Source organism: Podarcis filfolensis (genome assembly GCF_964270895.1).
Source record: "Podarcis filfolensis genome assembly, chromosome: 4".
NCBI lineage: Eukaryota > Metazoa > Chordata > Lepidosauria > Squamata > Lacertidae > Podarcis > Podarcis filfolensis.
In genome coordinates, this window is record NC_139607.1 from 99,038,992 (window position 1) to 99,064,670 (window position 25,679).

Here is a 25,679-nt window from a genome sequence, read left to right on the forward strand (position 1 = left end):
GGTGGATGATTATTCCAGAAATGGGTGGATTTTCTCTCTGAAGCACAAGTGAGAGGCTGCTGCTTTGGTGAAAGACTGGATAACGGCAGTGAGAACTGCTGTTCTTACTGTGGGTCAAGGGCTTTCAATCAGATCGCAGTGGAGAGTTCACCAGGTCTGCCTTGCAGAACTTCTGCCAGAAAGGCATACACCACAGGTTGACTGTAGCAAATTCTCCTCAGGAGAATGGAGTTGCAGAATGCAGGTAGAGAATGCTGCAGGAGGCAACCAAAGCCATGCTCTTTGACACAGGGTTGCCCCAGCGGTTTTGGGTGGAAGCGTGGAAATCCACATTGTTCACGCTGAACCGTTCTTACAGTTCTGTAGTAGGGGACACGCCCTATTTTCTGCTGCACAGCAAGAAGCCCAAGGTGCATTTCTTCCATGTGTTTGGATGTGAGGCTTGGGTCCTTGTGCCAAACACAGAAAGGGTGGCCCTAGGTCCCAGAGAATGATCCTTTGTGGGTATGAGCCAGGGACCAAGTGGTGGAGATTTGCCTATCCAGAAGGCAATCAGTCTAGGATTCTAGTCAGCAGGAGTGCTGAGTTCTGTGAGCAGAGTGGGTGGAAATGCATACATGGGAATCCAGACATTCTTTCAGAGAGTCTGCTTGACTCTGCTGATGAAGGAAAGGTAGAAACTGATCCTGCTGCTGAGGCTCAGAGTCCCAACCCAGAGCAGGAATAGGAAAGGGCATCTCCTAAAGCTGTTAAGCTAGAGCCAAAGAGTGCTCCTCCTCACCCACAAGTCCAGTTGAGAAATCCAGAATGCGCAGTAAGTCAGAGGGGAGAGCAAGGACACACTAGTTGGCCCTAGTGGTCAGAGGGGGTACCTGAGGTTGTGCTGAGGTGTTCAGCTCACACTACTAAAGGAAAACCACCTGAAAGGTTTGAGGTCACTAGCGTGTGGATTGGTGTGGCTCAGTGTGAACCAGAGAGTTTTGAGGAAGTTCAGAAGTTGCCTGAAGAGGAAGCCAGGAAGTGGCAAGAGGCAATGCAGAAGGAAATGAACTCAATGGAGTCTCTAGGTGTGTTCTCCATCACGACGCTGCCAGCAGGCAAGCAGGCCGTGAGCAGCCGTCGGGTTTACTGTCTTAAACCCACAGCAACTGGAGAACCACAGTACAAGGCTAGGCTGGTAGCCAGAGGGTTTACGCAGTGGAACTACTGCCTTACACTGAGGTGTATGCTCCTACCTCCAGAAGTAAAAGTCTGTGCATGCTCTTAGCCATTGCTGCACAGAGAGGTCATCAGGTGCATCACTTTGATGTGGATGTAGCCTATTTGAACTCAGACCTCCAGGAAGATCCTTACATGCATCCTCCTCTAGGGCTTGAGAGCAATAGGCCAGATGCAGTGTGGAAGCTTCATAAGTCCATTTACGGTCTGAAGCAATCGGCCAGGAACTGGAACTTGTGTCTGAATGAAGCCTTAGAGAGCATGGGTTTCATTTTTTTTATATATATAAAATTTTTATTGGTTTTTCAACATATAATATAAGACAATACAAACAACAAACACTAACAAACAAACATATAAACGTATAATTTCATAAATTTTTTCGTATACCCAATTTCAACGACTTCCCCATGCCTCCCTTTTCTTCATCCCTGTTTTAAATTTTTTCAGCAACCCCTGGTCTGAATTACTTATTAATTCCTTTCTTTAACCCTTTTCTTTCCTCTTGTCCAATCATTTATCGCTGCAAATCTGCTATGCTTTACCCATGACATTTTAACACTCAATAATTTTACAAGAATTTTTAAGATAAAGTTTAAATTTCTTCCAGTCTTCCTCCACCGTCTCTTTCCCTTGGTCACGGATTCGGCTCGTCATCTCTGCTAGTCCCATGTAGTCGATCACCTTCGTCTGCCACTCTTCCAGTGTGGGTAGTTCTTGTGTCTTCCAATACTTTGCTAGTAGAACTCTTGCTGCTGTTGTAGCATACATAAAGAACGTCCTATCTTTCTTTGACACCAATTGGCCTACTATGCCCAGGAGAAAAGCCTCTGGTTTTTTGTGAAAGGTACACTTAAGCACCTTCTTAATTTCATTATATATAGTTTCCCAGAAGGCCTTAATCCTTGGGCACGTCCACCAAAGGTGATAGAAAGTGTCGGAATTCAAACCAGCAGACCCTCCAGCTTAGCTCTTAGTCCAGAGGAATTTGGCCACCCTCCAGGTGCCCGGCTTGAATCCTTATGACCTCCTGTCTGCGTCTCCCGGCAAGATCAAAGGAGGTCTCCAATCGGCAATTCTCCTCAACGTGAAGGAGAACACACCAGTCCTCCCACTCCTCTCCCAGGGAGGGGGAAAGAGCCAGACAGAAATATATTTACATGTCTTTATTCCTGTCGTTCACCAGTACAGAGAAAACATGTCTGCACACTCTGCTTCCCAACTGCAGAGAGAGAATAAACTCCACCCATGTACTTCCAGTACAGGGTCATGTGCTGCTCTGAGGTAACATCCGGCTCTCAGAGCACTTTACAAACTGTCCCTGGTTCCCACGGTATAATCCAATAACACCCACATCCTGTTTACCATTCCAGCCACCTGGTGCTTGCTTCTGCATTGCTCCTTTTTCGTAACAGAAAGTACCTTCAGTTTCATTACATTTCCAGCATTTATTATTGGGCAAATGATAGATTTTTGCAAGCTTAACTGGGGTCATGTACCACCTATAAATCATTTTCATAATATTCTCTCTTAAGGCATTACAAGCCGTAAATTTTATACCGGTGGTCCATAACTGTTCCCAGTCAGCAAACATAATGTCATGACCAATGTCCTGTGCCCATTTAATCATAGCTGATTTAACCATTTCATCCTGTGTATTCCATTTCAGCAGCAAATTGTACATTCTAGACAGATTCTTAGTATTGGGTTCTAACAATTCTGTTTCTAACTTTGATTTCTCCACCTGGAAGCCGATTTTCCTGTCCTGTTTGAAAACTTCATTTATCTGGTAATAATGAAGCCAGTCTCTTACTTTAGACTTCAATTTCTCATAACTCTGTAATTTCACATTTCCACCTTCTTGTTCTACAATTTCCCAATATTTTGGCCATTTAGATTCCATATTAAGTTTTTTAACTTCCTTAGCCTCCATTGGTGACAACCACCTAGGGGTTTTATTTTCCAACAGATCTTTATAACGAATCCAAACATTGTATAGTGCTTTCCTAACAATATGGTTTTTGAAACTTTTATGAATTTTTACCTTGTCATACCATATATATGTATGCCAACCAAATCTATTATTGAACCCTTCTAAGTCCAAAATGTCTGTGTTCTCAAGAAGTAGCCAGTCTTTCCGCCAGCAAAAAGCTGCTGCTTCATAGTACAGTTTTAAGTCCGGCAGGGCAAACCCCCCTCTTTCTTTTGCATCAGTTAGTATCTTAAATTTTATTCTGGGCTTTTTCAGCCCAGAGAGCATGGGTTTCAAGAGGAGTCTTGCTGATAGCTGCCTGTACCTGAAAGGGTCAGGAGAGTCACAAGAGGTGGTCTTGATTTTTGTGGATCTGGAAGTCCGTGCCTAGGATGGGAATAAAGTTTGGGGACACTCTAGTTGGGTGGAAGTCCCAAAAGTAGAGTCTCATTGCGCTTTCCTCTACTGAAGCTGAATTCAGTGCGTTGTCAGAGCTTTGCAGAGAACTAGAGTTTTACACGTGTTTGGTCCAAGAAATCTGCGGGGATTGTTGTTTGCCCGTCACTGTCTGGGAGGATAATCAACCCTGTCTGAAGTTGGCAGAGTCTGGGCAGTTTAAGGCCAGAACCAAACATTTGGACATACGTTTCCAAAACGTGTGTCGGAATGTCCAGTCAGGCTTGGTGATGCTGAAGTACTGTCCAAGCCAGCAGAATCTGGCAGATGGGTTTCCAGAGGCACAGTGAATTCTGTGCAGGGTTGTTTTGGGGGTAAGTGTTGATGCTTACGAGCCCCAGCAGTGCAAGACAAGAGGGGGTGTGAGGAGAATCAGAGCTTACAGGGTTAAAACAGCTCAGAGGCTTATGTTGTGCCCACTGAGGGGTGGACATCCTTACATCCGGGATCTGTTATTTGTCTTTCTGCTTTCGTTTTCTGACCAAGACGAAAGGAGTAGCGATATCTGCCGCTCCCAGAACGGATGATTTATTTTTGCTTCTGTACATATTTTTGCTTCTGTACATAAAGCTGCTTAGATTAGAAAGTGGCTGTGTATAGATGCACACAAGCACAAAGCTGTGTTTCTCTGCTACAAGTCCAGGAAGCTGAGTCGCAGCGTAAGAGTACCAGACTCCACAGGCTCTGGATCGCAGAGCCTAACCCCACAGTTCCTAAGGGACCAAAAAGATAATTGCAGCCTGGATGCACTTGCCCAATTCAAACTGATTCCAATTAGAATTTATATAGCCCCATGGTTCTCAACTTTTTTTTGGAATATTTTTTATTAGGAATTTCAACAGCAATTTATAAAAAAACACATCATCCTCATTCCCCCCATTTCCCCCTCCCCCCAGAAAGAAAACCTCCCTTCCCGCATTATATTATGACCTATATCTTGTGCCCATTTAATCATGACTGATTTCACCTCTTCATCTTTTGTTTCTCATTCTAGCAGAATACTATATGCACCTTTCAGCAACTTCCCTTTCCCTTCTACGACTTCCTTTTGAAATCTAGATGTTGTGTAGCGAAATCATTTCTTATTGTCTTCTTGTAACCAACTCTGAAAATGGTCTTTTATTTCCTCGTAATCTCTTCGTTTCCATTTTCCTTCTTGATCCTTTAACAAGTCAGCATAGGTAAGCCACTTTCCTTTCTTTCCAAGTGGTTTGAGCAGTAAAGCTTCATGTGGTGAAAGCCACCAAGGGGGTTGCTGTTCTAACAAATCTTTATATCTCTCCCATACACTCATTAGTGATTTCAAAATTATATGGTTATAAAAACTTTTATGTACCTTCCCTTTCCCATGCCATAAATATGCGTGCCAGCCAAATCTATTGTCATGTCCTTCCAATTCTAATGCTTCTTGCTTTTCCAACTTCACCCAGTCCCTAATCCATATCAGGCATGCAGCTTCATAATATAATTTAAAGTCTGGGAGGACAAAACCGACTCTGTCTTTTATGTCTGTGAAAAACCATTCTAAAAAGGGCAGTTGTTCAAATTAGTCATTTTAACTCTATAAGGGACCATTCCTGCTAAGTCAAAGCATATACACCTTCATGTATCTGCTGTTTAATGGCTCCTGAAGCTTTGTCTTGGCGAAGTGGATTTGAAACCATTTAAAAATGGATAGAGAAGGTTGGCACACTGCAGAGTGCCAGGTGGAGCAAGGAAATGTGGTCATAAATTGATCTAATCTCAATACTGGACTCCGCAATAGTCTGATCTATTAGAAAGCTTAAAATGCATGAGAATCCTCCACTGGGGTGTAGGCAATAAGACACTATACATTGAACATAAAGACCATTATACACAAAAATTGGGTCCCCCCTTTGTGGAAATAACATACTGTCAGACACAGCATTCCTACATAATAACATACAACATACTAATTAAATAATCAGTTGCCTATCTTGAGGCAATCGTGATCTTTTACATATCTTTTCAATCCTGGGGCACCGAGTCTTGAGGTTTAAGAGGTAAGAGAATGTGCTTGCAATTCAACTTTCCCCCCTTTGTCAGCCCCCTCCCTGTCAGTCTATATCCTTTGGAAAGAGATAGCTGTGGCCACTCTGGTGTCTTTTGTTGTTGTTGCTGCAGGTAATAAATAGTCTTGTGGTCACGAGGAATTGGGCTGAGGGTTTTCCATCGTTGGGTCTGCGTTGACATCTGTAGAAGGGATATCCTGTAAGTGAGAGGGTGGGGCAGGACTTTTGGGACATAAAGACACAGTTATAAACGTAAGAGGTAAAAGCCAAAAAGGAGAGAATCTCCTTGAGTTTTCTTGGGAAGCCGCAAACAATAAAAATCTTGGCGAGTTAAGCATTTTATTCATTTCAATATTATTATCACATTTCCATATAATTACGACTGTTATTATATGCTAAAAATACAAAAAAAGAAAAAATATATAAGGAAAACAAAAGTAAAAAAGATAGATTACCAGCTAAACAACTTTTTCCAGACAAAAAATAAATGGACTTGACAGAACAACAGCGGGTTGTTGTTTTTTTTAAATAATATTATTAAATAATACAAAGATATCAAAACCACACAGATTGTTACTGGACTGGAACCTTAAGGACTAGGAGGTGAAGGAGGTGATGGTGAAATGGGCACACGATTGTGGCTATCCAATGAAGATGAAAAATGGGGGAAATTATGAAAAAAGACTTAAAATTCACCACATGCTATCTGATTTTTAGATGGTACCTGACCCCATCCAAATCAGTCAAAATAAATAAATATCAGCAATAAATGTTGGAGATGCAGACAAAATGAGGGAACCTTATTCCACATGTGGTGGACATGTCCCCAAAGGGAAAATAAAATAAAATAAATGCTATTTATTTTAAAGAAAACCAAAGCTTTCCTATTTTATATTCAAACAATAAGCATAGCAAATGAAAATAAAAGAGTGTTTCTTTACACGACAACAGCGGCTAGGATGTTAATAGCAAAATACTGGAAAATGAGTTAATATCAATAAAAGATGAGTGGCAATTAAAGTTGTGCTAGTACCTTGAACTAGCCACAATGCCAGAACTTCCAAGAGACTGAGATCTACTCCCAGTAATAAAAATCCTGCCAGTGATCTACCCATTGTCTCTGCCCAGAGTTCTTGAGCTTTTCTCAGGGAGCAGTGACCAGAGCTGTGGATCGAGCACTAGATCATTTAACAAATTAAAATTATAAAAACAATTGTGCTATAAAAGTACATACCATATATGAAGTATCCAGATAATGGAACTTATAACATAGTGGTTTCTGCAGTGAACAACAAGTCTTACAATGTATATAGGCAGGCGCAGCATTGATTTTAGTTACAGGTGACAGCAATCTGCAGCTGCAAGGTTTTCTTCTTTAAGTGACCCCTTTAAAACAACAAATGTAAAGCAAACTTGATCCATACACAGGTTTGTTAATTTGTTAAAATATGTTGAATTGTGACATTATAGTCATTTATATTACTTAGAATATGTAGAAGGAATGAAGCCCATGAGAGCGAAACAAGGCATTATTCCGGAAATCCTTGTCAACACTGTGGAACTGTAATAGGCTCCAATTTGGACTTTATGAACGTATGTGGAACAGAAACTAGCAGACATTTGGTCTTTTGAATGAACTGATTTCTTGGGACTTCCGTCTATATTATTGCAATTTATGTGTTGTTTATGTGCAAGATAAACATTTGATATTGTGATGAGAATATATAGAAGAGTATTGTTTATGTGAATCCACAGCCGGTTACGTCTTGTGTGTTTGTACATTCAAGGAACAGCATTCCTGATTTTCACAGGAAGTCCCTAAGATGATTCCCTTTTCAAGCAGGATACGTGAACCTAGGCCAGTATGGTCCTCCTCCTCTGGCAGACGGAGAACCCCTTCTCCAAAGCCCCTCCCTCCCCCACTTCCCCATGAGGGTCCCCCACACCACCCATCACTCACCAGGATGGCTTTGGCCGTCTCCTGCTTGGAGCACTTCAGGGTTCGGAGCCCCCTGAGCTGAGCTGCCTGGCAGTTCTGAATCACCTCCGGCAGGTACAGCTGATCTTCCTCCAGCAGCTGAAATACAAAGTCAGTTCCTCAGGAAGGGAGGGCTTCTCCACCTCCGAGAGTGCAGTGGGGGGCAAGGAGGGCAGGTCTGAGTCCCTGCTCTGGTTCTCCCCAATACTCACCCCTGGGGGAGGGATGTGCAACCGCAGCACATCTGCAAAGAGAAGGACATGGGGACAGGTGAGTCCGTCTCTGAGCTCCTGGCAAGGCTATTCCAAGAGTTTTCTCCTGATTCCAAATTCCTACTGCAGGGGATGAGGGACACCCGAGGCCTTAGGGGCCAATCCTGCTCTCTTTCAAGCAGAATGTGGCTCCCCAGGCCAGGGGTAGGCAAACTAAGGCTTGGGGGCCAGATGTGGCCCAATCGTCTTCTCAATCCGGCCCGCGGACAATTCGGGAATCAGCGTGTTTTTACATGAGTAGAATGTGCCCTTTTATTTAAAATGCCTCTCTGGGTTATTTGTGGGGCATAGGAATTCGTTCAGCCCCCCAAAAAATATAGTCTGGCCCCCTACATGTTCTGAGGGACGGTGGACCGGCCCATGGCTGAAACAGGTTGCTGACCCCTGCCCCAGGCTAAGAAGATGGTCAATATCCAGTTCCACGCCACCCCTTTAAAATTTAAATCTCAAAACAGATCCCAACTTTCAGAGCATGTTAACCGCATGAGTGGAAAGACCGCTGCTCCACGCACATAAATAGGACTATACTGTACTTCCTTCTCCCACCTTTAAAATAAACATCTACGTAATGAAACCGACCCATGTCTGCCTTCCTCCACCAACCTGCACTTCACTCTTCGAGCCAAAAGACAACACTTCCCCGTTCCCAGGTGAAAACACCTGGCCTTTCATTGGTAGAGCCGCCACCACACCTGTGGTGTTTACCTCAGTGTGACGCAAGGACTGAGTGGATGGTGAGATGCTTTCAGCATCAGACACTTGGTGGGTTCTGAAATGACCGTGCAGGCCAGATTCACGACCCTGACGGGCTGGATTCAGGCCACAGGACATAGTTTGAGGACCCCTGGCGTACACTGACTGGCAGCAGCTCCCCAGAGTTTCAGGCAGGGATTTCGTCCAGCCCTTGCAGGAGATGTCAGGGGTTGACCCTGGGACATTCTGCATGCCAAGCAGATGCTCTAGGGCTCCCCATATTTCACTAGTCTTTCAATGCTATGCTATTAGCAACTGTGGAGATTCCACCTGCCTCTTTCAAAAGGAGAACACTCACCTGGTCAATAGTAGTAGTAGTAGTAATAATAATAATAATAATAATAATAATAATAATAATAATAATAATAATTTATACCCAACCCATCTGCCTGGGTTTCCCAGCCACTCTGGGAAGCTTCCAAAAAAATATTAAAATACAATAGTCCATCAAATATTAAAAGCTTCCCTAAACATAATAACAACAACCATCCATTTTCAGTCCATTGAATTAGCAATTAAGCATTTATGGAAAAGGAAATAGCATATTTTTGATGCGTGCACAAGCATGCATAAGAAAGTATTACTCATTTCTGATGAGAATAGGATTTATTTATTTTGAACTTCGCTTGGTTCCTCCTTGGCAGCCAGTGCGATTGTTTCATCAGGGCTAGAACTCAGGACCCGCTGCCTTGAGGGACATCTAAGAGCAGTTGGGCAGGGGAAGGGTCTCCCTTGGGAGGTGGTGGACTCTCCTTCCGTGGAGGTTTCAAAGCAGAGATCGGACGGCCATCTGCCATGGATGCTATAGCGGAGATTCTTGCAATGCTGGGGGTAATAATAATAATAATAATAATAATAATAATAATAATAATTTATTATTTATACCCCACCCATCTGGCTGGGTTTCCCCAGCCACTCTGGGTGGCTTCCAATAAAACACTAAAATACAATAACCTATTAAACATTAAAAGCTTCCCTAAACAGGGCTGCCTGTTTGGGGAACTAGACCCCTCTTGCTTCGGGTTGGACTAGATGACCCTGGGATCCCCTCCTATCTCTCCACTCCTGAATTCTAGGAGGAGCTTCCTTGCCTCCTGCAAAGCCCTTTTCCCTGCAAGCTCTTCCTCTGGTTTCTGGCCAAGGGAGGGAGATGCTCAGAGTCCAGCCAAGAGCCTCACCCCCAAAAGGATATCTGGGCATGGGCGGAGCCAGGGGGGCAGCTGCCCCCTTAATCCATAAGAAATAATAAGAATCTGAGGTTCTGCCAAGCGAGAGAGGGCTGAGCCGGAGGGACTCGGCTTGGCAAGGGTTAAAGAGAACTGAGCTGCCTTTCTAGAGAGGACAGGAAGCAAGGGGGGGGCCAAGTCCTCCTCAGCCAAGGCCCCTCCCTCCCCAGTCCTTTCCTTGCTTTGGTGTCTCTCCTGCAAGAGCTGCATCGCTGCCCCCTCCTGGGATCTGGTGAGTCCATAGCTGTCAACTTTCAGATGTGAAAATAAGGGATCAGCAGCCTGATCCCGGGGACAGTCTACGGGATATCTAAGAATCCAGGATAGCAGCGGGAAACGGCGCTGCAATAAGGGAATTTCCCGCAAAAAAGGGAAGGTTGCCAGCTATGGGTTGAGTCTCCTCTCTCTCCCACCAGAGGGTGCAGTGGGGAGACGGTGGGGGTCCCAGGGCTGCAGCAGGAGAGGGTGCCTGGGGGGCCAGATTTGCTCATGTGGGGGGGACCCCAAGTCAGGGAGGAGAGGGTCCTGCCAGGGAGGGGCCAGGTCTGCAACGCTCTCCTTCCTGGAGATCAGAGGATCCCTGACTCCCACGAAATCTCCCTTTTTAAAACAAAGAAGTCCCTGGGACTTTAACTCTGTGTGACATCGCTCAGCGTCACTGCACAACGGAGGAAACATGTGCAAATGGTTTTCCAAAGCTGGAGGAGGAGGTGGACTAGCCCCCCCCCCCCAAAAAAAAACAACGGGGAGAAAGGAAGGAAAAGTAGGAAAGAGAGGCCAGGAATAAAGTGAGGGATCCCAGGCCATAGTCTGGCTGCTGCATTGGAAACCAGTTTGTGTTAAGCTATCTAATAGAATAATACTAAATTAAAAAATCAAGGGAGATGTCTTTGACCCCGCCCACTTGGCCCTCAGGGGGTTGGCCAGATACATTCCTGGCCCTCAGAAGTGAGAAAAAGAGACCTCACTCCAGGAATCTGTCTGGAGAGTGGCAGAGAGTGCAGAAAAGGAGACAGAAGCAGGGGAGTGGGGGTGGGGGGAGCAACTCCTGAGGACCCCCGGGGTGAGGACCCCCACTAGAACAAGGCACCCATTTTTCACAAGATACAAATGACTCCCTTGCCATTCAGTTCTGACTTCACGCATTGACTGGAAGGCTGCAGAAACCAGGATGATTAATCTCACAGAAATCCCTTCAGTTGCCTCCAAATTTTGCATTGCTTGAAGGCTAGAGACTTATTTCTTCTCCTCTTCCTCTTTCGTTTCAAAGAGATAGCTCATGGTCTGAGATCTGGTGCAGTCCAGCCCTGGTTCCCAGCAAGACTCATCTATGCTTGCTCAGGGAACCATTTTTCCCCGTCCTACAAATTCTGTAACAGAACAATGTATTTGCTTTGTAGGATTTGCTAGAGCCCCTCATTAAGACGGACAGAACTTGTCAGAAGACCAAAGGATTTCTTCTGATCTCTCAGAGGCTTCCTGAGAGCACAGATGGATGAGCGAGACTCAGCTGGCCCTGAAGCAGGAAGAGGCCATGCCAACCAAACTGGGAGCAGTGGGGGATTCTGGGAAAACCCAGTGCAGAAGATCCTGGATGAGGAGGACACCCTCCGCTCAGAGGTGCAGAGCCAGCAGGTGAGGCAGTTCTGCTGCCAGGAGGCCAAAGGACCCCGAGAGGCTTGCAGCCGACTCTACCACCTTGACCATCAGTGGCTGAAGCCAGAAAGGCACACAAAAGCTGAGATGCTGGACCTGGTGATCTTGGAGCAGTTCCTGGCTGTCCTTCCCCCGGAGATGGAGAGCTGGGTGAGGGAATGCGGAGCGGAGACCAGTTCCCAGGCGGTGGCCCTGGCCGAAGGTTTCCTCCTGAGTCAGGCAGAGGAGAGAAAGCAGGAACAGAGAAAGCAGGTGAGAGAGACTTTCCTTTGTTTTGTTTTTTAAAGTAATATTTATTAAAGTTTTGACAATATAACACCAACAATAACAACAAAACAACACAAATACAAAAAATAAACAATCAAACAATAAAAAATACACAAAATTAGTTTAAACCTTCTATAGTATAACTTTCATTAGCTTGTTTCTTTGACCTCCTCACACCTCCCTTTTTGTATTCTGCTTCAATTTGTTATTTCAGCAAATCCTTTCCATCTTTCCCAAATTTTTATCCATATTTTATTAAAACAAGGTAATTTAACCTTTCCTGCTTTCCGTCAATAATTTATTTAACATATATTCTTTAAAATACTTATGCAAAAGTCAGATTATTTAATTCCAGTCTCTTTCTAAACTTCCTTAATTTTACTATGTTTCTGTAAATAGTCTTTAAATTTCTTCCAATCTTCTTCCACCAACTCTTCTCCCTGGTCTCGAATTCTGCCGGCCATTTCCACCATTTCCATGTAGTCCATCACCTTCATCTGCCATTCTTCCCGGGTGAGTAGATCTTGTGTCTTCCAATATTTCGCGATGAGTATTCTTGCTGCTGTTGTAGCATATATAAAGAAAGTTCTATCCTTCTTTGGCACCAATTGGCTGACCATGCCCAGGAGGAAGGCCTCTGGTTTCTTCAGAAAGGTATACTTAAATACCTTTTTAATTTCATTATAGATCATTTCCCAGAAGGCCTTGATCTTTGGGCATGTCCACCAAAGGTGAAAGAATGTACCTTCCAACTCTTTACATTTCCAACATTTATTATCAGACAAGTGATAAATTTTTGCAAGCTTGACTGGTGTCATGTACCACCTATATATCATTTTCATTATATTCTCTCTTAAGGCATTACAAGCCGTAAATTTAATACCAGTGGTCCATAACTGTTCCCAGTCAGCCATCATAATGTTATGTCCAACATCTTGTGCCCATTTTATCATAGCTGATTTCACTGTCTCATCCTGAGTATTCCATTTCAGCAGCAAGTTATACATTTTTGACAAATTCTTACTTTTGGAGTCTAGTAGCTGTGTTTCCAGTTTTGATTTTTCCATCTGAAAGCCAATTTTTTTGTCCAAATTATAAGCCTCCATTATTTGATAATAATGAAGCCAATCACGCACTTTATTCTTTAACTTTTCAAAGCTCTGTAATTTCAGTTTATCTCCTTCTTGTTCCAAAATTTCCCAATATTTCGGCCAACTGGCCTCCATATTGAGTTTTTTCTGAGCTTTCGCTTCCATTGGAGACAGCCACCTTGGGGTTTTATTTTCCAATAAATCCTTATATCTTATCCAGACACTAAAAAGAGATTTTCTGACAATATGATTCTTAAATGCTTTATGTGCTTTGACCTTATCATACCACAAATATTCATGCCATCCGAATACGTTGTTAAAACCTTCCAAATCCAAAATATCAGTATTCTCAAGAAGTAGCCATTCTTTCAGCCAGCAAAGCGCCGCTGCTTCATAATATAGTTTAAGGTCCGGCAGGGCAAATCCACCTCTTTCTTTAGCATCAGTTAAAATCTTAAATTTTATTCGAGGTTTCTTGCCCTGCCAGACAAATTTTGAGATATCTCTCTGCCACTTCTTGAAACACTCCATCTTATCTATAACTTGCAGTGTTTGAAACAAAAACAACATTCTAGGCAATACATTCATCTTTATAGCAGCGATTCGGCCCAGCATTGATAATTTCAAATTTGACCATATTTCTAAATCCTTTTTCACTTCTGACCAACATTTTTCATAATTGTCCTTAAATAAGTTCACATTTTTAGCTGTCAAATTCACCCCTAAATATTTCACTTTTTTAACCAGTGTTAATCCTGTCTCTTTCTGGAACCTCTCTTTCTCGATCTCTGTTAGATTTTTCTCTAGCACTTTGGTTTTCATTTTGTTCAATTTAAAACCTGCTACCTGGCCAAATTCTTGAATTAGTTCCAGTACTCTCTTAGTACTGGACTCTGGTTCCTGTAATGTCAGTACCAGATCATCAGCAAACGCTTTCAATTTGTACTGTTTTGCTCCAACTTGTATACCTTTAACCAATTGGTCTCTTCTAATTATATTTAACAGAACCTCCAGAACAGATATAAAAAGCAATGGGGAAATTGGGCAACCTTGTCGTGTTCCTTTCTCTATCTTAAATTCTTCTGTAACTACGTTGTTCACAATTAACTTAGCCTTTTGTTCTGAATAAATTGCACCTATACCATTCTCAAACCCCTGACCAACCCCCATCCCTTGTAAATTTTTCTTCATAAAGCTCCAGGAAATATTGTCGAAAGCTTTCTCCGCGTCCACAAATATAAGAACAGCTTTAGTGTTAATGTTCACTTGTAGTTTCTCCAGAATATTTATTATGTTCCTTGTATTGTCAGACAAATGTCTGCCCAGGCTTCCCTTCAAGTCTTTGTTATTCTCTTTCCTACATTTCTCACCATTCTCTGTTTTGAATCCTTGTTTCTTTTTCAGGGAAAGGATCTCTTTGCAGAAATGGACCTGGATTCCTGTGAGGCAGAGAGGCCTCTGTTGGACTCCAGAAAGAGGCCACTGGGTAAGGAGGAAGGTGGTTTTCTCCATTTGGTCTCATTCTGTTTGTTTTCCAACTCATCTCAGGGTTCTTTTCATCTTATTTTGGGGGGAGACAATTGGGAAGAAGGGTCCAGAGGAGGGGAGATGTATTTCTGCACAACAAACATATTAAATGGGCACAAACATTCAAATGCTCTCAGCAGGTAAGTCTTTCTCAAAAGCCCATCTGCAGTTAGAGATGCCCTATTTCACCTGTGAGAGAAGCAGGCACTCCTGGCGTCCTGCTTACCTTTTTTCTCTTGCAGGTGGCAGAAGGATGCCGGCAAGACCTCCTGATCCACCTTTTCATGGGGGCAGAAGGGAAGCAGCAGCTGTGGAACCAGATCAGGTCAGGGGTGTTGATTCGTAACAAGGGGAAGCTGCCTTGTGGGGACTGAGGCCGAGGGATGGAGCAATGTCATGAACTGGTTGGGCACAGAGGAGTGGTGGGAGGAAGCAGCTGGGGAACCAGGAAGGGAAGACGGCTGAGAGCCCAAGAAGTAGAGGTAGAAGAAGGACTGGCGGTCAGAGGGGGAAGAGGCAGAAGGTTGGGAAGAGGAGGTTTCAGAAGCTGAAGTGGTAATAAGGCTTTGTGAGCTGGGAGACTCTGTGGCAGAATGCAGTGCAGAATCAGAGTCAGAAGAGGAAGGAGGCGAGTGGGAGAGGAAGGTCGAGAGGCAGAGGTGAGTCAGGAGAAGGAGGAGCCACCGGTGGCTCCCTCTCCTTTTGCCAGAAGCCACCCTCCCTGCTTGTATCCCAGAGTCAAGAGATCCCCTGCAATGCAGGAATCTCTGCTAGATCATCCAAGACAGATGGCCATCCAAAAGAGGCTGATTTCATTTCTAGATTGATCACAGAATGCTCAGATTAGTTTCTAAGCAGTGGGCAAATGAGAACAAATAGTGGCCTGGATTCACCTAACCAGCCCCATCGGCTGCAAAATGGGGCCTGCCCCCCATTCCTCCCCCTCTCCATGCCCCCATGAACCCCTGGATTTTGACTTTAGGGCATTGGGAGGGGAGGAGAAAGTGGATCCTTCCATTGGGGAAGAATGACTTGGAAAACACAAGGTGGAGAACAACCTATTTGCACAAAAAAGAATACGCATAATTAAAACTTAGAATAAAATAAGCATCCATAAATAAAATGTGCAGCAAAGCAGTCCTACTGAAACAACTCCCCTGCCTGAGGGCCCTGCTCCTGCCACTCACCACCTGGCCCAGGGCGGGGCCTGACAGGCCTCATAAGGACGGTTGCTGCTGCTGCTGCTCCTGCTGGCCAGGAGGACTCGGAGTGGTGCAATGTTTTTTTTAAAATGTTTTTTAAAATTTTCTTTTTTCCCTTTTGATTACTTTTTTTTGTGGGGGGTGGGATGGATGTTTGGTTGGGCTCGGGAATTTTTTGATTTTGATGTGTTTGTAATTTTTACAGTTTTTTGTTTGTATTGTTTTATTGTGGGTTCTTTTTTTTTAAGGGTTTTATTCTTAAGGGGAGGGGTCAGGGCTGCCAGGGAGTGGGTCCCAGCCCACAAAATAGCTGGGGCATGTTCCATGGGGGGGGGATGCACTGGGACAACCGATCTCAGTGATCACGGGTAGGAGGAGGAGTTACGCTAAGACCAGACCATGTCATTACAGAGGAGGCAGGTTTAGTCATTGTTGGAGGACTATCCCTGCCTCCAGGCCTGGTACTGACTGGACGGATACTAGAATCAGCAAGCGATACCCACATGACCTGAAGGTGCTGCTGTGCAATGCCAGGTCAATGATTCATAAAGCCACTGCCATCCATGACTTGATCATGGATGGAGGACTTGACCTGGCATGTGTAACAGAGAATTGGTTGGATGAAGCAGATGGGCTTGTCCTTGCCGCTGCTTGCCCACCAGGTTTCTCTTACACACAGCAACCCAGGCCTTGTGGGCGGGGAAGGGGTGTTGCAGTGCCATGGTCAGATCACTTCCTGGTGCAGCTGGACTTCTCTGCGACCCATCCCCTCTGCAGGGAGGTGGGACCGATTCGGATGGTCCGCCCCCGCCACTTAATGGCTCCAAATGGTTTCCAGAGAGTGGTAGGGGATGCTTTATCCCATGTTGATGGCCTTTCAGCTAATTCCCTGGTGGCCCGCTGGAATGTGGAGTTAACCAGGGCTATTGACTGTTTGGCTCTGAAGCGCCCTCTTCGACTGCATGTAGCCCAGACAGCCCTGTGGTTTTCCACGGATCTGAGGGCAATGAAACAATCGCTGAGACAGCTAGAGCGCCGGTGACGGATAACTCATTCTGAAGCTGACCGGACATGGGTTAGAGCTCAATGTCGAGCCTACCAAGTGGCAGTAGCAACGGTGAAGAAGACTTTCTTCGCCACCTCTATTGCATCTGCAGAAAACAGCAGCAGGAGACTTTTTCAGGTGGTTCGCAATTTAGTGGAACCACCTGCTACATTGGGGCCCAGTATGGGCCACATGATCTCCTGCAATGATTTTGCAAAGTTTTTTGCAGATAAAGTCGCTCAGATTCAGGAAGAGGTAGACTCCACCGTGGGAGCAGGGCCGGGGCAGGAGAGTGCTAGTGTCCTGTCTAGTCAATTGTGTGGGATCAGTTCCAATCTGTTACCTCCAAGGATGTGGACAGGCTGCTTGGACGAGTGAAACCAACCACCTGTCTCCTTGATTCTTGCCCATCCTGGCTTATAAAAGCTAGCCGGGAAGGGTTGGGAGATGGGCTTCGTGGGGTCGTGAATGCTTCTCTCTGTGAGGGAGCCTTCCCAGACCCGCTGAAAGAGGCGGTTATCAAACTGCTTATTAAAGAACCATCTTTAGATGCTGCCAATATGGCTAACTATCGCCCAGTCTCAAATCTTCCATTCTTGGGCAAGGTGATTGAGTGAGTGGTTGCTGAACAACTCCAGGCACGCCTGGAAGAAGTGCACCATTTGGATCCCTTCCAGTCGGGGTTCAGGCCTCATCATGGGACTGAAACTGCCTTGGTCGCACTGGTCGATGATCTCCGGCGGGCTAGGGACAGAGAGCTGTTTCCTAGTTCTGCTGGATCTCTCAGCGGCATTTGATACCATCGACCATAACATCCTTGTGGACCGTCTTGACGGGCTGGGAGCTGAGGGCACTGTCATACAGTGGTTCCACTCCTTCCTCCTGGGCCGTGTTCAGAAAGTGGTGGGAGGGGATGAGTGTTCAGACCCCTGGGCTCTCACTTGTGGGGTGCCTCAGGGTTCTGTCCTCTCCTCTATGCTTTTCAACATCTACATGCAGCCGCTGGGAGAGATCATCAGGGGGATTGGGCTGGGTTTTCATCAGTATGCAGATGATAGCCAGCTCTACCTCTCTTTCAAATCGGAACCAGTGAAGGCGGTGAAATTTCTGTGTGAGTGTCTAGAGGCGGCTGGAGGATGGATGGCGGCTAACAGGTTGAGGTTGAATCCTGACAAGACAGAAGTACTATTTTGGGGGGACAGGAGGCGTAGTGTGGGGGACTCCCTGGTCCTGAATGGGGTAACTGTGCCCCTGAAGGACCAGGTGCGCAGCCTGGGAGTCATTCTGGACTCGCAGCTGTCCATGGGGGCACAGGTCAATTGTGTGTCCAGGGCAGCTGTTTATCAGCTCCATCTGGTATGCAGGCTGAGACCCTCCCTGCCCGCAGACTGTCTCTCCAGAGTGGTGCATGCTCTAGTTATCTCTCGCTTGGACTACTGCAATGCACTCTATGTGGGGCTACCTTTGAAGGTGACCCGGAAACTACAACTAATCCAAAATGCGGCAGCTAGACTGGTGACTGGAAGTGGCCGCTGAGACCATATAACACCGGTCTTGAAAAACCTACACTGGCTCTGAGATCGTTTCTGAGCACTGGCTCCCAGATCGTTTCTGAGTGTTTCTGCTGACCTTGAAAGCCCTAAATGGCCTCGGTCCAGTATACATGAGGGAGCGTCTCCACCTCCATCGTTCTTCCCAGACACTGAGATCCAGTGCTGAGGGCCTTCTGGCGGTTCCCTCACTGCAAGAAGCCAAGTAACAGGGAACCAGGCAGAGGGCCTCCTCGGTAGTGGCACCCGCCCTGTGGAACGCCCTCCCACCAGATGTCAAAGAGAAAAATAACTACCAAACTTTTAGAAGACATCTAAAGGCAGCCCTGTTTAGGGACACTTTTAATGTTTAAGAGATTATTGTATTTTAGTTTTTATTGGAAGCCGCCCAGAGTGGCTGGGGAAACCCAACCAGATGGGCGGGGTATAAATAATTATTATCATTATTATTGTTATTATTATTATTATTATTATTATTATTATTATTATTAACAGGAAGGAAACAACAGAGCATTGTGTAGCAGATCATATTTCTGCTGTCTCAGAGGAGGACATTTCCCATTTTCTTTTAGGGTCCAGTGTGCTTTGAAGATGTCGCTGTTTGTTTCACGGACGAGGAGTGGGCGTTGCTGGATCCTGACCAGAGAGCTCTGCATAAGGATGTCATGAAGGAGAATTGTGGGATATTGGCCTCTCTTGGTAAGGCTCCCTGTGGGATTGTCATATCTGCCTGGAAATTCAAAAAATACCTCTATGGGACCAACCTCATATATTTTCACAGAGTTCAACAGCGCCCCCTATAACACCTGGGAACCTAACACCCCCACAATAAACAGTAACTTACAGTTTTTTCTTTGAACAATCTTCTTCAAAATATTCTTTTTTCTACCAGGATTGGGCTGGTGTGAACTTCCCAGGCCATCTTCAGTGTCAGCTTCAACCTTCCACAATTTTGACCACTACTATATATCAGACAAAACAACATTCAACAAGTCTTCAGAATCTAATAATAAATATGTTGATAAAATGACAAACAACACAGGTAATGAACACACACCCAACTCCCTTCATTTCTTCTCCATTTGTTCCTGAGGCTGTAATCCCTTTTTGTCTCCATTGCAGATTCTGATGAATTGGAAATTGAGAACAAAGGTGACCACGATAAAATCCCCAGGGAGGAGAAGCCACGTAAAAATTTGGAGTGTGAAGAAAGCTGCAGTCAGAGCTCCCATTTCACTTGCCATCAACAAAATCTCATTGGAAAGAAACTCTATCAGTGCATGGAATGTGGAAAAAGCTTCAGGAAGAGCTCCGATCTCACTTCCCATCAAAGAATTCATACAGGGGAGAAACCCTATCAGTGCGTTGAATGTGGAAAGAGCTTCAGGAAGAGCTCCCATCTCACTTCCCATCAAAGAATTCATACAGGGGAAAAACCCTATCAGTGTGTGGAATGTGGAAAGAGCTTCACAGATAGTTCCTCTCTCATTTCCCATAAAAGAATTCATACAGGGGAGAAACCCTATCAGTGTGTAGAATGTGGAAAGAGCTTCAGTCAGAGCTCCTCTCTCACTTTCCATCAAAGAATTCATACAGGGGAGAAACCATATCAGTGTGTGCAATGTGGAAAGAACTTCAGGAAGCGTTCCAATCTCACTAAGCATCAGAGAATTCATACAGGGGAGAAACCCTATCAGTGTGTCAAATGTGGAAAGAGCTTCACTGAAAGCTCCTCTCTCACTTCCCATCAAAGAATTCATACAGGGGAGAAACCCTATCAGTGTGTGGAATGTGGAAAGAGCTTCACTCACAACCACAGTCTCACTTTCCATCAAACAATTCATACAGGGGAGAAACCCTATCAGTGCGTGGAATGTGGAAAGAGCTTCAGGAAGAGCTCCTCTCTTACTTCCCATCAAAGAATTCATACAGGGGAGAAACCCTATCAGTGTGTGGAATGTGGAAAGAGCTTCACTCACAGCCACAGTCTCACTTTCCATCAAACAATTCATACAGGGGAGAAACCCTATCAGTGCGTGGAATGTGGAAAGAGCTTCAGGAAGAGCTCCTCCCTTACTTCCCATCAAAGAATTCATACAGGAGAAAAACCCTACCAGTGTGTGGAATGTGGAAAGAGCTTCAGAAATAGCTCCTCTCTCACTTCCCATCAAAGAATTCATACAGGGGAGAAACCCTATCAGTGTGAGGAATGTGGAAAGAGCTTCACATGTAGCTCCTCTCTCACTTCCCATCACAGAATTCATACAGGGGAGAAACCCTATCAGTGCGTAGACTGTGGAAAGAGCTTCAGTCAGAGCCAAAATCTCACTTCCCATCAAAGAATTCATACAGGGGAGAAACCCTATCAGTGTGTGGAATGTGGAAAGAGCTTCGGTCAGATTGCCAATCTTACTTCCCATCAAAGAATCCATACAATGGTCGGAAAAACCATTATACAGCTTTAGGAGCCAGGCAAATCTGCACCTTTTTAACCAGGCTTTTGACTGATTGACATCTAATTCCCTTTTAATATGTGGTGTTTCGGGTTGTTGTTTTTTTATTTTGTAACCATCCTGAGACCTGTGGGTGTAGGGAATAGGCGCCAACTCTTAAAGGCCTAGGGGTCTTTGCCCCACCCCCAATAAAATATTTAAGGAGGCCACCTCCCAGTTTTTGGTGTGTTTTTTTCAAACACAACCTTTTATTCTTCTGCAACTTGCCATACAATTTCTCTTTCAATTTGCCCTCTTAAAAAAATAAAAAAAATAAACGCACAAAGGTCATGAGGAAAACAAAATACAAGAAGATACAAACATGGGCAGGTCCCAACTTTGCGGGCAAAATGTAAAAGTTGCTTTGAAGGAGGCTTTCCCAAACTTGGGTCCCCAGCAGCTCCCGGACTACAGCTCCCATCATCCCTCCCTATTGATTCTGCTAGCTAGGGATGATGGGAGTTGTAGTCCAAAACCAGCTGGAGACCCAAGTTTGCTTTAAAGGGAAAGTAGGCTGGCCTTGTGACACCCTCTGCTGGACAAAAGCACTGCCCCAGAATCTGAACCACCCCAGGACTGCTAATTGGAATTAATAGAGCGCAAAACTGAAGTTTGATCGGCACTTCAACCTCTAGGGAACTTCTAGGTGCTTTCTGCACCACCTAGAGTACCCACAGAATTGTGGCTTCTACTGGCAATACACATATAAGAAAACAAATGAAAGACAAACACAAGGGGCAGGGAAAAATCTGGAAAGGGCCATAGCAAATGGAAATCCGTTGTGAAGAGGTCACTTTCCCCACTGCTGAACAATGCCACAGGTAGAGGAGATGGAATGCTAGAAGTGTTTCTGGGGCAAGGGGAGCTGCTGGGAAATTGAACTACGGGCTCAAAATATTACTTTTTTAAAAAGTTGCTGCCATTATACGCATTGCCATTCAAATGGTGTGCATGCATCATGTGATTGATTGTGCAAGGCGGGCCTTACCTGGCCCTCCACCAATATTTTATTCAAGTTGGCACCACTGGTTCGGGTGGTTTCCAAATTAAATAAAGACATAAATCGCCTTGCTTTGCACTTGTCAATATCCTCATTTATTCTTTTTTAAATTTATTTGCCCTTCATCTGAAGATTTTACAACATACAGGATGAAAGCATGGCTTTCTCACAAACAAGTCAAGCCAGAGAAATCTCTCCTTTTCTTCTTTTGGATGGAGTTACAAACTTTGTTGATCAGGGAACTGCTGTGGAAATTGTGCACCTTGATTTCAGTAAGGCTTTTGACAGAGTCCTCTGTGAGATTTATGTGAGGAAGCTGATAAAATGTGGGCTGAATGAGGTATATGTCTTAGGACATCAAACTGGGAAAGTGGATTTTAAACTGACTGAAGAGGTTTTATGCCCTTGGGAATTTGGTCTCTTAAATCTACCCCTTCGCCTTCCGTTTCTGTGCGCTGCTCTGGTTTGCCAGAAGCGGCTTAATCATCCTGGCAACATGACCCGGAAGCTGTACGCCGGCTCCCACGGCCAATAAAGCGAGATGAGTGCCGCAACCCCAGAGTCGTCCACGACTGGACCTAATGGTCAGGGGTCCCTTTACCTTTACCTATGCATTATAGAAGGGGCGTCCAACTTCCAAGATGCTGAGATCTACTCCCAGTAATAAAAAACCTGCCAGTCATCTACCCATTGTCTTTGCCCAGAGTTGTTGAGCTTTTCTCAGGGAGCAGTGATCAGAGTTGTGGATCCACCAGTAGATCGCGACTGACCTGTTGCACATGCCTCCATTCTAGGAATTTGCAAAACAGCATCAAACCTTGTGTTACATGAAATACATTCGACAAACACAAGACGTAACCGGCTGTGGATTCACATAAACAATACTCTTCTATATATTCTCATCACAATATCAAATGTTTATCTTGCACATAAACAACACATAAAGTGCAATAATATAGACGGAAGTCCCAATAAATCAGTTCATTCATAAAGACCAAATGTCTGCTAGTTACTGTTCCACATATGTTCATAAAGTCCAAATTGGAGCCTACTACAGTTCCACAGTGTAGTAGTGTTGCACATGCCTCCATTGTAGGAACTGCATTCCTGACCCAGATTTTCACAGGAAGTCCCTACATGATTCCACTTTCAAACAGGATACGTGAACCTAGGCCAGCAGGGTCCTCCTCTCCGGCAGACGGACAACCCCTTCCCCAAAGCCCCTCCCTCCCCCACCTCCCCATGGGGGTCCCTCCCCAGAACGGCCTCCACTGTCCGCTACTTGGACACTTGAAGGGGATGGAGGACTCTCAGGGCAGCTGTCTGGCAGTTCTGCATCACCTGGAGCAAGAAATCTTGCTCTGGCTCCAGCAAAAGTCAGGCTGTCAGTTCCTCACAGCTGAGAGTGCAGATTGGGGGGCAAAGAGCCCTGGCAGCGGGGAGCAGGTCTTTCGGATCCTCTCCCTCATAGCTGTCAACTTTTCCCTATTCTTGCAAGGAATCCTATTCAAAAAAGGGAAACGTTGACAGCTATGCTCTCCCTACTCTTGTTTCCTCCAATACTCACCATTGCTGGATGAAGAAAGCCTCTGGCACATCTTCAAGAAGAGAAAAACAAGTAATAAATGAAATAGGAAGCGAAATAAGAAACTGAGAAAACAAGAATCCACTGATTGCCTCGCCTTGTCCTCCATCAACTGCCACCAACTGCTCTCTCCTCCACTCGCCTCACTGCTAACCCAAAATGGCTGCCTGCAAGTCTGTGGTCCTTGTCACCATGGCAACCCCCCCTCACCTGGACCTGGGCCCACCTGGCTCCACCTATTGGGAGATGATCTATAATGAAATGAAAAAAAATGTTTAAGATAATCTTTGTTAAAAGACCAGAAGCGTTTTTATTAGGTATTTTAGGGCAGGATTTACCAAAAGATAAGAAAAATCTATTCATGTATGCGACAACCGTGGTCAGAATTTTACTAGCTCAAAGATGGAAAGGCGATGAAATACCAGCGAAAGAACACTGGCAAGAAAAGTTGGTGGAATACACTGAAATGGCGAAGCTAACTGAGAGACTTAAAGATAAGGACTATAATGACTTTTTAAAAGATTGGGAACCTTTTAAGATGTATATACAGAAACAATGCATAGAAACGAACTCACTGGCAGGATTTGAGTAATACAATTACAGTGGACAAATACAAACAGAAAATTCAATTATGAGGTAAAAATGAGAAGGAAGAGACAAATGTTATAACCTTCATTTTAATATATAAGGAATACAAAATTATAAGCAAAAGAAACAGAGGTGTTATAAACCAGGAAGAGAAGTTGGGGGAAGTCGCATGGTGTGGGGGGGTGTTAATTGAAATTGTAAAATGTAATTTGAATGTTTGATTATGTTAAAATTTCTTTAATTCAGTTATTAAAAGTGGCTCCTCTTACTTAAGGGCCGCACAGACCTCATGGGACACCAGAGCAGATTCCCTTGTTGCTTTTTTGAGTCGACCAGCAATGGGGGTTGCATTTCCTTATTTCCAGGAGGGCTGTTGCTAAAGCACATGACATGCTCTTCACACTTAGTTATCTATTAGGAACACAGGCACAAATTATTGTGTGTGTGTTTGTATTTGCAAACTACCCCAGTCTGAGCGGTGAGATTCCAGGGGTCCCAGGCGCTTCCCCAGATTCAGTTTCCTTGGAACGAAAATCAGTGGAGACTGTGTTGTCTTTATGATATCTAGTTTTATTTACTCGTATACACAACCGGAGTGTAGGACGGAGGGGCTCACAGCATCAACACCCAAACAGATCTTGCTTCTCTATTAGTCGCAGCTTTGGATCTGGCACAGAGCAAGCTGGTTTCGGGGTTTCCCACAACTCTCTCTGGGTCTTGCTTTCCTACCTAGCAGCCAGATGAGATGGGAGGGGGGGAGGACAGCCCCCCCATTAGCTGCAGCTCTTGCAACCCAGCTCCTTCTTTGGGGATGCTGAGGAGGACACTCTATGGCCAGGAAAGGCCCTTGTCTTGCCAAGAAACTTGTCTGTGGGAATCGTGCATCCATAATGCTATGGAAAGGGTGAATGTCTTCTAGAATTCTCTGGTGTCACCAGAAGAGGAAGCCATTCTTTTCAGTTAGGTCTGTTCTCAACTGCAGAGGATGAGTAGCCTTGGGAGCCTCTTGGGGAGATGGAAGTGATGAAAGGACTGAATCCATGAGGGAGAGCTACTTGCTCTGAGATGGGGGAACCTTTGGGCAAAGGCCAGCTGAGTAGAGATGCTGTTGGCCGCTAGTTTCCGCTCTTCGCCATTGTCACAGAGGGCGTAACATCGGAGGTCCTGCGGGAGGAAAGATGCCTCAGAGTCAGGGGCCAGTCTGGGCCAAAGCGGCCCCCACTGCCCTCACCACAGAGTCCCTGGCACTCCTGGACTATGAGGGTTGCCAACTTTGGCTGTGGACCAAATTGGGGGTCAAACTGTCAGTATTTCATTCTCCCATTGCTAGTGTAAAATGATATCCATGTTTACACCTTCTGTACTGTCTGTGTAAGAATGGAAGTCAGTCTGTAAATCACTTCCATCCTTTGTTTTCTTTTACTCTGACCAAGGAGACGGCTGTGGAAGACAGCTCACGCCATGTTTCTTTGTTATTTTCCGCTGTAAATAAAGCTTAATTTCACATTTTAACACAGTTTGCAGCACATCTGCAAAGAGAAGGACATGGGGACAGGTGAGTCCCTCCCTGAGCACCTGGCAAGGCTATTCCAAGAGTTTTCTCCTGGATTCCAAGTCCTACTGCAGGGGAGGAGGGACATCCCAGGCCTTGGGGGCAAATCCTGGCCTCCTTCTACCAGAATGTGGCTCCCCAGGCTAAGGAGATGGTCAATCTCCGGTTCCACTCCACCCTTTAAAAATTTAAATATCAAAACAGATCCCAACTTTC

The 25,679-nt window shown here is 45.0% G+C and overlaps 1 protein-coding gene and 1 long non-coding RNA gene across 4 annotated transcripts; one reads left to right on the top strand and one right to left on the bottom strand.

The window, feature by feature from the left end:
• Positions 1–1,186: 1,186 nt before the first annotated feature.
• LOC310760970 lies at positions 1,187–7,760 on the bottom strand. The gene is made up of 3 exons (XR_014547136.1): positions 7,640–7,760; positions 5,504–7,065; positions 1,187–1,328 (listed from the first exon to the last, which is right to left on the bottom strand). It is a non-coding gene; the product is annotated as an uncharacterized lncRNA (long non-coding RNA).
• A 2,319-nt stretch (positions 7,761–10,079) lies between these two features.
• Positions 10,080–22,732, top strand: LOC310760727 (uncharacterized protein). 3 transcript variants are annotated; one of them, XM_083609805.1, is made up of 7 exons: positions 10,087–10,140; positions 11,309–11,816; positions 14,327–14,408; positions 14,692–14,774; positions 18,819–18,945; positions 19,139–19,288; positions 19,369–21,809. In XM_083609805.1, the coding sequence occupies exons 2-7, from the start codon at positions 11,400–11,402 to the stop codon at positions 20,709–20,711; spliced, it is 2,202 nt and encodes a 733-aa protein (XP_083465931.1). In that variant the 5' UTR covers positions 10,087–10,140; positions 11,309–11,399; the 3' UTR covers positions 20,712–21,809. The 3 variants fall into 3 exon arrangements, 2 of the variants coding, with proteins under 2 accessions (XP_083465932.1, XP_083465931.1); XR_014547113.1 differs by lacking the exon at positions 19,139–19,288 and having other exon boundaries at positions 10,089–10,298; positions 19,369–21,384; positions 21,560–22,732; XM_083609806.1 differs by lacking the exon at positions 19,139–19,288 and having other exon boundaries at positions 10,080–10,140; positions 11,381–11,816.
• Positions 22,733–25,679: the final 2,947 nt, after the last annotated feature.

Bases quoted from the DNA above. Each gene is read 5' to 3' on its own strand.
- LOC310760727 (XM_083609805.1), top strand. From the start codon at position 11,400: ATGGATGAGCGAGACTCAGCTGGCCCTGAAGCAGGAAGAGGCCATGCC. The intron at 11,817-14,326 runs GTGAGAGAGACT...TTTCTTTTTCAG, and splicing joins AGCAGGAACAGAGAAAGCAG to GGAAAGGATCTCTTTGCAGA. The intron at 14,775-18,818 runs GTCAGGGGTGTT...ATTTTCTTTTAG, and splicing joins CAGCTGTGGAACCAGATCAG to GGTCCAGTGTGCTTTGAAGA.